General features: G+C 48.7%; 1 protein-coding gene across 7 annotated transcripts in view; it reads right to left on the bottom strand.

Moving 5' to 3' along the window:
• BMP2 (bone morphogenetic protein 2) overlaps positions 1-8,270 on the bottom strand; it is a 142,125-nt gene extending 133,855 nt beyond the window's left edge. For 6 of the 7 annotated variants that reach the window (XR_013931400.1, XM_080408212.1, XM_080408209.1 and 3 more), the window contains exons 1-3: positions 8,131-8,270; positions 6,805-7,163; positions 4,142-4,379 (exon numbers count right to left, since the gene is read on the bottom strand). Coding sequence is in view for 6 of the 7 variants with exons in the window: in XM_080408212.1 (XP_080264338.1) it covers positions 4,142-4,379; positions 6,805-7,156 (590 nt within the window). In the remaining variant the exon portion in view is untranslated. Of the gene's footprint in view, positions 1-45; positions 4,380-6,804; positions 7,164-8,130 lie in introns of those variants that run through there. The other variant, XM_080408208.1, reaches the window with a different exon arrangement.
• Positions 8,271-15,303: the final 7,033 nt, after the last annotated feature.

Genomic DNA, 15,303 nt, shown 5'->3' with positions numbered 1-15,303 from the left:
AGAGATGCTGATCACATTTGTGTTTAGAGAGATGCTTATCTGAAATGCACAAAGGGTGACATTATCTATCACAATCTCTGCCTATATAGATTATATAAGTGCCTAGAAGCAATATGTTTAGGGGAAACCGGCTATAAGGCAACAAAGGCAATTTTGCCTTCGAGATCTTGTGCTTTTTCTCCTCTTAAGGAGAAAAAAGGAGCTAATCTCTTCTCGTAGAGTACTACAACACTAGTAAGTACTGGAGTACTGTGGTAACAGCATACCTTTACTATTTAGGATTATTTAGCAGTCATTACCAGACTCAGATGTCAGAAAGCCCAAACCTTTCAGGACTGTCTGATCATCAACCCTATTTAGCAGAGTTCAGGACTCCAACTGATCTCTAGAAGAACTTTTTACTACTCATGTATGAAAGTTTGTTGTTTCTTGAATTTTAAATCCTAACCAAACTCTTCAATGCAGCACACTCACATCTCCAATCTGGAGAGGTTAAGGGTTAAGGATTTAAAGATACATTACAAAACAAATTCTGCAGAAATTTGTTGACATGCTGAGCTTGACACATGCATATTTCCTCCTCAAGATCAGCATGGAACTGATGATTCTGTGACTAAGCCTAAGCAGGTATAGAAACGCTTACGAGAGTGGGTCTTAACAGGTTTACGATTATACATTGGTCTCACAGTGTATTTTACTAAGGATGCAATTCTTTGTCAAGCAAGGAGGTTTACCTTCACAAGGAATACGGCATCACGCCATGAGCCAGCTACTGCTCATGCACAGACAAGTGCAGTAGTCAATTTTTTTTAAACAAGATTAGCATCAACGTGTTCTCATGCCTTACAGGACAAGTAAAGCAGTCACCACTCCGTACAAAGCCTCCCTCAATCTAGTTACACATGAAGGGCTAGGAACCGTGAAACTTAAGCCTTGCAACACTGGAGTTTAGGAGCTGGTTAGAAGAGCCATGGAATCTTTGCTGATTTCAGCAGGTTTGGGATCATACCTTTCCTGCTTATAGAAATGGTGCAATCTTCCAATTTTCAGCACTTTAAGTCCAGCTTTTGCAATCTCAGGTTATACAGTACACTAGCACTGCTGTGACCACTGGCACAACCATGCATCACAATTAATCAATGAATTCTTGCAGAACTTTTCAATGTGGCACATCCTCCGACTGACAGCCTTGCCAAAGCAACAGCCATAAACTTACTCATCACCAGTAAAGCTGTCAACCAGCAAAAGGCAAACTAAACTTGTGCACATATTACACTCCCCCCTAAAAGTATTAGCCAACAAAACAGCATCGGTCTTTTGAAAAACAAAACAGAGGCTGTCCGCCCAGTGAACTCATAGGCTGATACGTAGTATCAGCATGACCACTATCACCAGCTACCTCTCAAAAATAAGCAGAGCCAAACTGCACAGTGATGGATTATTCTCTAATAGCTATTAAAAATACTGCTGGTACAAAGAAATAGGTAAGTTTTGTCTTGCCACAGAAACTTAACAGCTAGCCTAAGATATTTCTAAGCTCACAAGAGAAAAACAGAAGCAGCCAAGAGGAAATTAGTTTTTCTCTCCTCCTCTCTGTACCCATTGCTTTTTGTGACCATTAGCAGTAGAGAATTGTTCTATGAGAAGACCTGCAAGACATCCTGAAGTTAGCCTTTCTGATCAACAAACCTATCTAGTACCTTTGCTGAAACTCAGATGATTCTGGTAAAAAAGGAGGTGTTTGGGGAGGGCCATGAGAAATAGGAGGTTTCTGTTAGTAAAAAGTTAGGCTAGTAGGAGGCCCAAATCAGAGGCTCCCAGAGTTGACTTAGAGAGGTCTCTAATGGGCCAACTGTACACATGGCTTTAGGAAGTACTACCTCAGTTCACCAAATCCAGAAATTGATCCACAACAGGGCACAAGGTGGTTCTGACATCTCTGGAGGTATCAGCACAGAGTCATCACTGATCCACTAAATACAGTGGAGAGCTCCTGAAATAGGCAGGAACCTACCACCAGCAGCCTATCACAATTTCATTCTGTTCCCAGCTTCAATGCACTTTTCAGCAGATCACCAAAAAGCCAATTTAAGCTACTTTCCCACTCTACCACTTCAGCACAACTTTCACTCAACAATCAACCCAGCCACTGTGTGGTTCTACAGCTAGTCACCTGACTGCCATACCAGTCTTTTAACGCACAACGGGCACAGTAAGCATTAGCTTCAATGCTGCCTTTGCCAAGAACAAATCATGGTTTTGCCCCTTACATGAAGGATTAAAAAAACAAGATGTAAGCACAAGTTATCCTTGTGATGACTGCACAAGTGTACCATTTTCTTCTCACAGATTGGACTTTTCAGAAAGAAATATCAGAGTTCTATCATTTATTATCTGAAATAGATTTAAACATTTGGGAAAGGAGAAAAAAAAAAAAAGCTTTCAAACACAAAACCCTGGAAAGGAAGACAAGCTAATCTGCAAAACAGCAAGACCATCAGCTGAGGTTAGATACGAGGCTGCATATGACAACAGCTTGCTGTATGTAGGGCAAAAATTGAAGATTAATTTCACTACAACACTCCACAGAAGTGAGCTCTCATCTGAGGCGAGGAAGTATGCAATGCTTTTCCAACTGTTAAAGACAAGGGCCGGTACAAATAAGTTATTCCTCTTTAGCATACATAATCACAAAAAAAAAAAAAAAGATGACATTTTAGTTTTTATTATTTTATATTTGGCCAGGACTTTTAAAGGAAGGAATTTTAAAGGAAACATCAAACATTCACTTTTCTGTAGGTCTAGAAAGGATTCACTCTTCCCCCACCCCCACCTCCCATAGGATTTCTATTGGCCCTTCTTATATTCACACTGCAAATTAGTTGGGAATAGCAGTATTTATACTAGATCAGCAACGTCTGGTTCTTATCCAAATGTTCCACCTAAAGAGGATGCCAGTTCTCATGGATTGGACAGCCCACCCTGCAGCATTCCTGAGAATTGTACAATATAATCTTGAAAGTCAGCAGAGTGGATTATCCACTTTTTTCTGGACTTGAACTTGTGACCTTAACAGTAGCACAGCAGAAAGCAAATGTGCTATGCACTTTGCCATAGTAACCTTCCATGTATTCTTTTCAACTTAAATACACACAATTGAAACAGCTACAATTTTGGAAAATTATGTACAAACCCTATATTTTTTTCTTTTTGATTACATATAAATACAAATTAGCTATTCTTCTAAAAAGTGGTTATAATAGTAAATAAATACAAAATAAGAATCTGACCATTATACTTCATGTGCTGGGGTTAAACCCATATAAAATGTACAACTAAAATACATTTAAAATCTTTAAAGGAATATTTCTCTGATTAAAATATTTGTTTTCCCAACTTTTTCGTAGACATAAATATATTTTCAAAATAGTTGTGTTTTTTTCTTTCCATTTCATTACATAAATAAAGTCTTCATTGGGAAATATTAAAGTGTCAGCTTTTTTTTTTTTGTATTTGTCTAATATATTTGCTGTGTTAGCGGCACCCACAACCCTCCACAACCATATCTTGATAGTTCTTTAATACAACTTTTTCATTTTCATCAAGGTAGAGCATGGAAATAGCACTCAGTTCTGTCGGCACACAGCAAGCCTTGGGGATTTTGGAATTCACTGAATTGACCAAAGTCTGAACAATGGCATGGTTTGTTGAGTTTAGATGATCTGCCAGTGGAAAAGGACATTCCCCATGGCAGTAAAAGGCACTATACCCCGGCGGGGCGACAATCCAGTCATTCCACCCCACATCATTGAAGTCCACATATAACGGATGCCTTTTGCAACTGTATTTGTGGCGTTTACGCTGTTTGTGTTTCGCTTGACGTTTTTCTCTTTTATGAAGCGGGTGTCCCTTGCCATCATGCCCAAACGTTACTAATAATGGCCTGAGCTGAGACCAGCTATCTTCATCCTGATGTAAAGACCTGCTAATCCTAACGTGCCTCTTGGAGGCACTGTTCTCTTTGTCCAAGTGAACCACCTCTACCACAAACCCATGATTAGGTTGTCCATGTGCAATCCACCTCAAAACAGCTGGCGTTACATCAAAACTTTCCCATTTACTTGCATTATGATGCACCAACCTGGTGTCCAAAAGTCTTGTGACAGGGTCCTTAGAGGTGGCTGTGGCTGGCTTTATAATTTCATAAATATTAATACGGTGATGGTAGCTGCTGTTGTTCTCAAAGGCTCCGTGCACCTGCTTCCGAAAAATCTGGAGTTCAGCTGAGGTGATAGACTCCTCATTAGGGATGGTAGTTAAATTAAAGAAGAAACGCCGTGCTGTTTTCCCACTTGTTTCTGGCAGTTCTTCCAAAACTTCTAATTTGATTAAACAGGGAAAATAAATTAAAAAAAAAAAAAAGAGAGAAAAAATAATCAGTAGCTGAGACATGCAACCAAACCCCTCAGATAGCCTGCTCTTGGCAACTTTCAAGTGACAGCTAACGCATGTGACATACAAGATCTGAAAGACTTTCAGGCAGAAAATACCATCTCCCTTCTCTTTCTGTTTATTTACGCCAGCATGTCTAGCATGAAGCTAAGACTGCTTCATTCACTGTTACACATTTTGATTGAATACTGGTGCCCTTTGCATTCCAGGTGGTTACAATAAGTGGCAAGAACCATGCAGCATTACTTTGGAATTCAAGGACATTAGTGAGAAAAAAAATCAAGCCCTATAGTTTGTGGGTGTCTGATGAGAATCATTAAAACCAATTGAAGACTTAGTGTAAGTATTGCATTTCTGCTGTTTTCAAGAACATGGCTCTAATACCAATTCCTTAAACTCCATTCTGAAAAATATTACTTCACAATTTAGGTGACTTACACATCTTAATTACAGGCAGTGAACTCAACATCTGTAATGGCACTGTACAAAGCACACCCTAGTATTTACCCAAAAGGGCCATGAAGAATGGCAGGAAGGTTCAACTGCTAGAAAGGGGTGAATGGTAAAGGGATAATGAAACAAAAGTCACTTCTGAACAACAGGTTTTCTAAACCACAAAAAAACCCCAAATTTAACAAGTCACTAAACCCCAGGCCATTCTCACCTTTGAGTCAACAAATAACTGAATGAAGCTCCAGAGGGAGTAAAATACATCTAGGGTTGCTAAGAAGTGTGTTACTGTTGCAAACGTGGAAGAAATTAAAAGTATTTGCCAAAACAAATCTCTCTCAAATGATGGTTTTTAATTTTGGTGCTAAGCATTGTGGAGAAACATTCACTTTCTAAGGGGAAGCCATAACTGCTGTTAGCAGTTCTTAGTCACGTAAGCATTCCTCGTTGGATCCAGTACATCTTTTTGCATAAGGTAAGGCTCAGCTTTATGGTATTTCAGGACCAGACCAATACTTGTCAATACACAGATGTTTTGAGTGGTCCTTCTGCTTTTAAGAAGCCAGTAATACCGAGTGAGATCTTGGTGAAATAATGGACTCACACTGACTTTCTTCTTAATTTTGTGAAAATTATAGAATAGCTTTTATCTCAAAACCAGTCTTTGCTGTAACAGTATGACTGCTTGAAACTGCAGCCTTTTTACATTTGCCTAAAACCTATAAACTTTGCCCTTTTGGCTCCTCTCTTGTGTAGCCCCTTGCCTACCATGCTCAGGTTTAACGTGAATGACCCATGTGCTGGCTTCTCCCCGTTCACTACTAGGTGTTTACTTTCCACGTAGGGAAATACAAACAATGAGAGGTTAAGTTTCATCATTCATCTCCTTTCTCACGATAAGGCTTTCTACTAAACAGCACATCCGCTTCTCCAAGGCCAGCTGCTTTATCCATCAGAAACATTAAATACTAATGAACTTCTTGATACAGTTTTGTGTTAAAAGCATGGAAAACTGTGTTTTCGTTGCTTTTACAGCAGGGCCACGGCACCTGCATGCCAGCACCAGAGTCTAGCAGCCAGGAACAATTACAACCTGGGGAAACGTTTCCCAAAGAGCACGCGAGTGACACGTGCGGCACCAGCTCCACGGGCCTACCCATGCCGTGGCTAATGCCACCGCGACTGCTACATAAGCTGGGAAACCCACCCTGCTGCTCAGCGAGGGCCTGTCCCAGAGGGCCCGCTGCCTCGGTGGGCTGCAGGTGAGGAGGGGCGGAGGTGCTGCCGGGCTGCAGCGCTGCGTTTGGCCAGGTTACCTGCAGGTGAGAGCCAAAACCTTGCCACAGGGCTGTCGCTAGCCCGGGTGCTGGCGGCTGGGGGCGGGGGCACAGCATGTGTCCGGGCTAAAGAGCTGCCCGACGGCGGGGCGAGGGGCCGGCCGAGGAGGCCGCGATTGATTGTTCCATTGATCTCTCACGGGGATTAGATAAGGATTAGGAACCTCCGCGGCGGCCCCGGCCCAGCCGCGCCTTAGGGAGGCTTTCCGGCTCTGTCGCCTCGCCAAAGAAAAGCGATCTGTGGGCACGCTTGCTGTGGGGCCGCTCGGTTTTAGCGTGGAAAAAAAAAAAAAAAAAAAGTAAATGAAAGGGGCGGCTCTGGCCGGACGGAGCGGGACGCCAGAGCCCGGTGCCGGGGCTGTGGCCGCGCAGCCGGCGGGAAGCCGCCCGCCCCACCGCACCCGGCGAACGCCGCGCTACCGGCGGCCGAGCCTCGGCGCTCCCGGGGAGGAATCCGCCCCGACGCTCCTCCTCCGACCCTCCCCTTTCCCCTCCGCTCCCTCAGCCCGTCCCGCGGCCCCACACCGCCGCCCGTGCCCGTGAAGGGCCCCCTCGCCGCCCCTACCTTCGTGGTGGAAGCTGCGGACGGTGTTGGCGCGGCTGGCGGCCCTCTCCAGCGGGTAGCCCAGGGCCGGCGGCTGCCCCAGCTGCTGGCCCGCGTGCAGGCGGTAGAGGTCCAGCATGTAGGGGGGGATGACGACGTCCTTGCCGGGGCTGGGCCGCCGCTTCAGCCCGAACATGTGGAGCAGGCGCAGCTCGAACTCGCTGAGGAGGTCCTCGGGGCGCTGCGCGGCCGAGGCGGCGCGGCCCGGCTCGCTGAAGCGCCGCCGGCCCACCTCCGGCATGAGGCCGGCCGCGCCGCCCAGCAGCACCTGGCAGAGCAGCAGCGCCAGGAGGGAGCGGGTCGCGGCAACCATGATCAACCTGCGCGGAGGAGGAGGAGGCGATGGGAGCCAGTCAGCGCGGACACCGCGCCGGGGGAGCGCGCCGCGGGGGGGGGGGGGGGGGGGGGGGCGGGCGGGGGCGCTCCGCAGGTGGGTCCCACCCCGGCGCCCGGCCGGGCCCCCGCGGCGGGGCGAGGCGCGGGCCATGGTGAGCGGCCCCCCGCCGCGGCCCGGCCGGCACCGGAGGACCCCCCCCCGCCGCGGCCCCGTCGGGCCGCTTCAGGTGCTCGGCGGCGCAGCGAGGCAGGCAGATCCCCGTGGCAGGAGATCAAAGGGAGCGAGCCGGGCCGGGCCGGGGAGGGGGAGCGGCGCGGAGCGGAGCGGAGCGGGCCGATCCGATCCGCAACAAAGGAGCGCGGAGGTGAAGGGGCGGAGGGGGCGGCCGCTGTCAGCGCGGCCGGGGCCGGGCCGCTGCCCTCGGCGGGGCGCAGGTGTGCGCCGGCCCGGCCCGGGCCTCCCGGGACCGCTGGGCGAGGGAAAGCGCCCGGCGCCGGGCGAGGGAAGGGGCGGCTGCCCGGCCGACGCGCCCGGCGACCTCCCCGCTGCGCTCCCGTCCCGACCCCCGTGCTTCCCCCCCCCCCCCCCCCCGCCGAGCCGCGCCGAGCCGCCGGGGCTCGGGGCCGGCTCCGCTTCCCCCGCGCCGCGGCTCGGCGGTGGGGCAGCGGCTTCCCCCAGCGGAGAGGAAGGGAGGGCTGCTTTCCCTCGGCGGAGTGGAAGAAGGGGAAGGAGGAAAATACAAATCCTGCTACGTCCTTAGCCAAACCCACAGGATGATATTCTGCCCCGTGAAACTCTGCGCTGGATTATCATTATTATTATTATTATTATTGTTATGATTAGTGTCCCGTCCCCCCTCTCTCTTCCAGAGCACTAGCACCTCCGCCGTGGCCCACGGAGTCATCCTGCGGAGGAGGCTTTCAGCGGATCTGCGACCGCCGGAGTTATACCTGTGTGCAGCAGCAGGGGTTGTGTCTGCAGGAGGGTTTTCTGCTCTCGGGGTGTTTTTCCCGCATCACTTGGTGTTACTCCAAACTTCGCTGCTGCTCCTCTACAGCTGCCGAGCAGAAAACAGAAGTTCCCTGAAGTACAGTCCGCCTCAGAAACATACTTTTAGCAGCTGGTTGAAGAGGCAGAAGGCAAGTCCCGGCCAGGGAAGGGCTTCTCCCTTTTAAAAGCAGCGATCGAAAAGTTGTTGCTTCTTCTTCTTCCTCCTCCTCGCGTGTGTGTGCGTGTGCCTGCCCGTGAATGGGTCCCTATGTGTCTATGGAGTTAAAAGGCTCCTTTTAAAAAATGTCCTTTGCATCACCCGCACCGGACAAATGGACATTTACTGAGGCTCCCGCAGCAACATTAAGATGAAGCTTGACTTTTCTCCGCTCCCTTAAAAAGAAGAAAGGAGGGAGGAGAGAAGGAAAAAAAAAAAAAAAAAAAAAAAAAAAAAGGGTGGGGAGTAGCCTGCTGCCGGCCCGCGTGGAGAGCCGCGCTAGGGGACAGCGCTGGGTGCCCCGCCGGGCCAGCCGCCTCCCGCACCGCACCGCACCATTGCCGGGGGTGCCCGGCCGCCGCCGGGGCTTTTTGTTGCGCGGCGATGTCACGACCCCGGAGGCTCGCGGGCCCGCGCCAATCACAGCCGCCCTGTGGGAGCGGGCTGCGGCCCCGCACGGCTTTTTAAAGGAGACGCCGCCTCCCTCCCCTCGCTCCTTCCCTCTCTCCTCCCTCTCGCCCGCTCCCTCCCTCGCCCGGCCGTGGCTGCCGCAGCCGCCCCAGCCCGGGTCGCAGTGCCGCCGGGACGAGGGATGGGGCGGCTGGGCTGGCCCGGCCCGTTAAGCTTTGCCACCGGTGGCAAGCGGTACCGAGCCGAGTCCGCGTCCTGCACCCGGGCGGCCGTGTCTCGCCGCCGGGCCGGGACACGGCCGCCCGGGTGCAGGACGCGGACCTGGCCCGAACAATGCCCCGTTGTGCGGCCCCGATCGCTCCCAGGCTCCGCCGCCGCAAATCGGATTAGCGCCGTGCCCCGGCCGGCCGGGGCTGCCGAGGTGGTAAGGTGTGAAGGTCACGTAAGGTTCCGGGAGAATCCCGGCGCTTTACAAGCGGTTGAAATCGGGGAGTTTCTGTTTCTGCCCCCGCCAGCAGCAGTGCGCGGGAGCCTGCTCCCCTGCCCGGCTGTGCCGGGGCTGTGCCCCGCGGGGCGAGGGCTGGGAACGCGGGGGTTCCCCCGCTCTCCGCCCCACAGAGGAGCGCCCGGGCTCGGGAGGAGCCAGTCTCCTCCGGGAGGGCTGCTGCCGTGCCACCGGCTGCGGGCTCAGCCCCGGCCGGCCGTGCCGTGGCGGCGGGGGTGGTTTATTTTAAGATGTGGCTGCCCTCCAGTGGTGGAAATGCGGCGGCTCCCCGGGCCCGGAACGGCAACCCCGTCGCAAAGCACCCGCGGCCCCTCGCCTCCGCCCGGCACCTGTCCCGGGGCCGAGTCGCGCTCCGCCGGGGCGGGGCCGGGCCGGGCCAGTGGGGCGGGCGCCCGGCCGTGCCCAAGCCGGTGCTGCCCCGGTTCGCAGCCCGGACAGCCCGTTGCGGCTCCCGCATCGCCTCTACGGCGGGCACGGGGGAGGGCGGCGGCGGCCAGGGTGAAGGCAGCAGGCCCGCACTCGGTGCTATCGGGTCCCCATCCCAGCTACGTCCCTCGCTCCCTTTGGTGACAGCGGCAGATCTTTTCGTCCCGATACGATTCAGTAACTTGTGGCAGGGGTGCAGCCCTCTGCCCGTCTCCTGCCTGTCCGCTCGGGCTCCGCGCTAGGGCCCGGCCCGCCCTGCGCAGCCCTGCCGGACCCAGCAGCTCAGGGTCCCGCCGAAGCCCAAGCCCAAGCCGGCGCACGCCGTCGTTAGCTGGGTCCCGGTGCTGTGGCAGGCTCCTTCCCGGCCCGGCCAGCACCCTGTGCTGCACCTTCTCTTCCAAATACCTCTCAGGGGCTTCATTTGCAAAAGACACAGCCAGCCTTTGACACCTTGAATTACTGCGGAGGAGGATTTAAAGCAATAACAACTGAGACAGCTCCATTACCAGCTCCTCCTTTGGGAGCGGCCTTTTCCCTCCATCTTATGACTTTTCCGTGTAGGAAAACCACCGATTTTGGGCAGGAATTCAGCACATCTGGGCTGGAATAATTCCCCCCATGGACCACCACCTCCTGCCTTTCCGGTCACTAGTTACAATGACTTCAGCCGTACCAGCGAGATGTCACTGCAGGATAAGGTGCTCACACGGGGAGTTACACACCGGCAGAACAAACCACCTTAGAACTGCACCAGCGTAATTAAAGAGCTGGGAAAGCTCCTTCGCACCTACAACTCCCAACACTTGGTAACCTGATTTTCACTCGACACAGTGCATATGGCAGGAGAAGTGACACAGAGCGAGGTGAAATCCTTCAGAAGTTTAGTTACTTTTCCGTTGCATTCCAGCACAGATAATGTTTAATTTTATGACTTCCTGCAAGTCTTTAGCATGAACTGAAAGTGCGTGCAGTGTGACTTCAGGGTATGCCAATTATGTAAATCAGCACTAAAATAACAATGGCAACATAGTTTACACATCACTGACATTAAATGAGCACTTCAACTTCTAATTGCCATTCCAGTTCAATCTGTAGTGGGTCATGCCAGGAAAAAGTCATTTCTTGCCTCAACACTTACTCCCTGTGCCTGGAGCATAGGCTGTACTGTATGCCCAGCTTCGCGTTATCTCCAGGAGCTTTCTATATTAGGGTGATGAGCCTTTAAAAGGGAGAAGCGTGTTTGTGGTTCTTCTGGAGCCATGCATATACTCTGATCTGATATCAAGAGGGTCTTGTAGGTTTTCCCCTCCCTGATTTTAAATATAAATAGGCTCTCACAGTCTTCCATTCTCTTGGCCATAATACACGTTTCCCCTTCTAATTTGTCATCTCTCAGTCTACTTGGATCAGGAGCTGCTGGGGCACTGACTGCCTTCCTATCTGTTTCCATGAGGTCCCAAAAGACAACACTGAAGCACTTGTAACACGTTCCCCTGAATGCACTGGCACCCACACCAGAGCCTCAGACCTTCCCCATGTAGAGATTACTCACCAAGGCAGATCTGGCTCTCTTTCAGCCAGCACCCTGGAGAATACGGGGAATAAAGCCCTCAAAGTGTTATCCATGAAGGTCTGGTTATGGTTCATGCCTCATCAGCCCAAGAACCGAATAAATACCCCTCTGCAGAGCCCACTGCCCTTGAATACCGCATTCAGGCCTGCTCCCGCTGCATCTCTAGTGTCAGCGCACCTCAGGTCACAAACTAAGAAGCATCTACCATGACAGAGAACATTAGAGACGGGTCTATTTAGGTACAACAAATGCAGCGCTTGGTCTGTGGGGTGCACGCAAGCCAGGATGTGCCCACCCAGACTTCCAGCTCCCCAAACGAGCCTTTGCAATAGATGTAACACCCTTGTCCCCTTCCCACCCCTACAGCTGTGCCATTGTTCAGACTTTGGTCAATTCAGTGAATTCCAAAATCCCCAAGGCTTGCTGTGTGCCGACAGAACTGAGTGCTATTTCCATGCTCTACCTTGATGAAAAAGTTGTATTAAAGAACTATCAAGATATGGTTGTGGAGGGTTGTGGGTGCCGCTAACACAGCAAATATATTAGACAAATACAAAAAAAAAAAAAGCTGGCACTTTAATATTTCCCAATGAAGACTTTATTTATGTAATGAAATGGAAAGAAAAAAACCCCAAAGCTCAACATGATGCATTTCCTGGTGCTGCAATTCCTCACAAGCTTTGTGAAATTGAGGAGTCGAGCAGTACATCAGCTAAAGATCCAGCCCTATTGTGGTGGGCTCCCACATAATTTCATTTTACAGAGTTACTTTTCAGATCAAGCCTGCCCTTCAGCTAAACTTCTACCATAGAGAGAAACCACCATTTATGCTGAAAAGACCTGGTACAGATGCAGAGTTTTAGGAAACATGACCATGCATATTTGTTAATCTCCTTTGTGAAACTTCATTTCCCTGCTTGTGAACTTTGTATAGTTATCTGGACTGATTAATTTCTTTCTTCTTTCCCACATGCATTCTCTCTTGTTTGTTTGTTTTCTTGGGTGTTTTGTTTGTTTGTGGCGGTTTTTTGGTTTAGTATTTTTTTTGAGAGGTGTTGAGCCAGTGAATACTCAGATAGCAGCACCTGCTGCTAAAGTTTCAGATACAGGTGTTCCTTTCCAGGACCCAAACACAGCTGATAGATCTCAATTTCAGGTATTGTTGGGTTTTCTCAGTTAAATGATAGAAAGGTATCCAAATAAGGATAGGTTTTACAACATGGTGAGAGTCCTTTTTCAAGCCTAGAGGGGGAAAGAAAAAAATCTTTTTCCCCCACAACATTTTCTTCTTACAAATACTATACCAACTCACATTTATATACTGCCACCACATAGTGTCTTTTTTTCCAACCTGGGTAAATTGCAGCCATCGTTGTTGGCTTCAGCTTCAAGAAAAAAAACATCTTCAAGACTTCAGCTTGAAGAACTAGATGAGAAATGCTCCGTGGGGTCTCTGACCGTAACTTGTAATCCTTAACAAAATCACCCAATTTCTGATCTAGTTAGAGACACAGGTCTGCAGAAACACTTGCATCACTCTATGCATGTTGATAGTCCATAGTTTTACTACTCACTTCCAGCAGACCAGTTAGACCAATGCTGAGCATTTTTGAAAATTCCCACTTTAGACCACTGTCCCCTGGATATGATAAGTGAGACATGAAATATTAATAGTAGTGAGATTTTTTATAGAATTTGCACATTTTAGTGAATAAACCTCTTGGTAAAAATCTGTGCTGAAGTATGAAGCACATACATAGTACAGCATCAAATGCTAGAGGGGCGACTTCTGAGAATGAGTTAAGATGTGTTAGTGATGTTGAGGTTTTGGCTTCGTAACACGTGGAGATTATCTGAAAGCTTTTCTGTTCCTGAACTGTGCTTCCTGTTGGCATCTGTGTGAATATGATGTGTGGCCGTTCTTTAAATTATTACTTACTACTGTTTTCTAAAGACATATTTTTCTTTTGGTGGTTTGTTTTTTAAGATCTATCAATTGTCTTTGCTGCACAGCCTGTCTCCTGTTCCTTGAAGGATGGATTCTCACCTAAGAAGCCGATTTACAAAATAGTGATTTGTTTTTGAAGAGGGGAAGGCAGTTTATTCAGAAATGTCTATTTCTTTCTTATTCACCTTTGCTGAAATCTGGCAGCTCTTCAAAGCTGTTGCTCTGTTTCACAGTGAGTCTCAATTTCATTCATCAAATCTCAGCTTTCCTTCCATCACAGTGGCAGGGAAATTGGAATTTATCAGGAAATACAATGCAGACCTAGTATTTTCTGCATTTCCAGTATGTCTCCATCGCTAGCAAACAGTAACCATTGCTCCTAATAATGTTACATCCATCTGCAAATCCAGGGTGCAGTAACCAGTTCACATGGCTGTGCAACTTTTAAGTTGTAAGAGAAATTCCTATTGTAATTGTAATACAATTGTTGGGGAAAGAGGAAAAAGGGAGGGTAACAGGATAACCTTTTATTTTTACTGTTTTCCCTTTGATGCTACAGAGTTCCAAATTTCAAAATCCAGTATCTGACCTGCACCTTTTATCATTAAGAGATTTAAAAAATGACCACAACACCTCTGTACAGCCTGGAAAACAAATGAGCAACCAGACAGATTCCTAGGCACTTCCACCATGTATGTACATTTAATTACGTGCCGTATGAATAGTCACAGGCTGTCAGGTTAGGGAGATTCAGTAGGCAGTGAACCGACTTAAGACTCAGGAGAGCTCTATTTTCTTCCCAGCGATAGAAGTGTCCTTTCTCTTCCCTTTGCACCCTAGTTTTCCCACCTTGGAAATGGGGACGATGATGCTGACCCTACCTTGTAAGTCCTTCAAATAAAAGCACTAAGAGTTAGGCACTGCTATTGTCTGGGGATAAATACTAGGTTAATGCCAATAGTAATTTCAAATATCTGGAATCCCAACGCTCAGTCTTGCCTTAAAGACAGTGTCAAAATTCCTACTGGTTTTGATGGTACAGGCTCACATGTTTAAGTGATGAAGAGGTAGGGATGTCAGAAGATTCAGAGCAAAGAAGGGTTTTTTAATTATGTAAGTCTTGTTAGTTAGACAATGAGGCGAGGGTGTTCCCCCACATAAAAGAGAAATGGCTGCGTCACAGATGGTCCACTTCAGGAGCTTATAATTTCATCACGGCAGAGACACTGACGTCAAGAAAAATGGAGGATAATATAAAGTTACGCATATTGCCTTAAGAAGTGCATATTTTAGCAGTGAAACTGGATAATGTTTTGCAATTAAAATAAAATAAAGGCAAGCATGACGTTCTGTTTAAGCAGATTGTCTGTATGAAGGCTTTATTGTAGCTGCAGATTTAGGGCATATGAAAAGGTTTTCTGTGCTCAGTTGCAGGATGAAAAACATTGCATCATCAAGCATTCTTGTTCTCTAACACTTCTTTGCCAGTATGCCTTTGATAATGAATGCTTGCAATTTTATTTTCTGGTGTAAAGTCATGTTTTCTCAGGTCATTATCATTCCAATTTTTAAATATCCTCTTAAAACTAGACAGAACTACTGAAAGTAATAGTAAAGCTTTGTGCCTGCTCTGTGGCATGTGCTCGGTACAAGCGATCAGCTGCTGCACCTGCTTCACACTGGGAGTAAAGCTATTTGCAAGTTGCTTTCAATTGCATCCCTTGTTCCTAGCTCTGCCCAGTTTCCAGGGAAGCTCTGATGGGCACAGGTCTCAGTCCAACCACCACCCTGTAGCTTTAATTTGGTAGCTTGTTTGCTTGCATCCTACGAAATTTACTGACTGGGAGGGTTCTTAGGAGAACAACATCCTCTGACCGTTCCCAAGCTCTTGTCTGCTGCAGTGCTGCAGCTCTCCCTCTGCGGCATTCCAGAAAGCACACTAAATTGCAGAAACTAATTATTAGTGGCACACACTGAACTGCTTCAAGGTATCGTTTACCCTTGGAAACCATGTGTAGCCCCAAAGCCATACTGCTCTTCCTGGATTCGGTCT

This window comes from Falco punctatus, assembly GCF_963210335.1.
Source record: "Falco punctatus genome assembly, chromosome: 12".
In the NCBI taxonomy this organism is placed as follows: Eukaryota; Metazoa; Chordata; class Aves; order Falconiformes; family Falconidae; genus Falco; species Falco punctatus.
The sequence above is the reverse complement of the archived record's forward strand: the minus strand, read 5'-3'. Positions and strand labels throughout refer to the sequence as shown.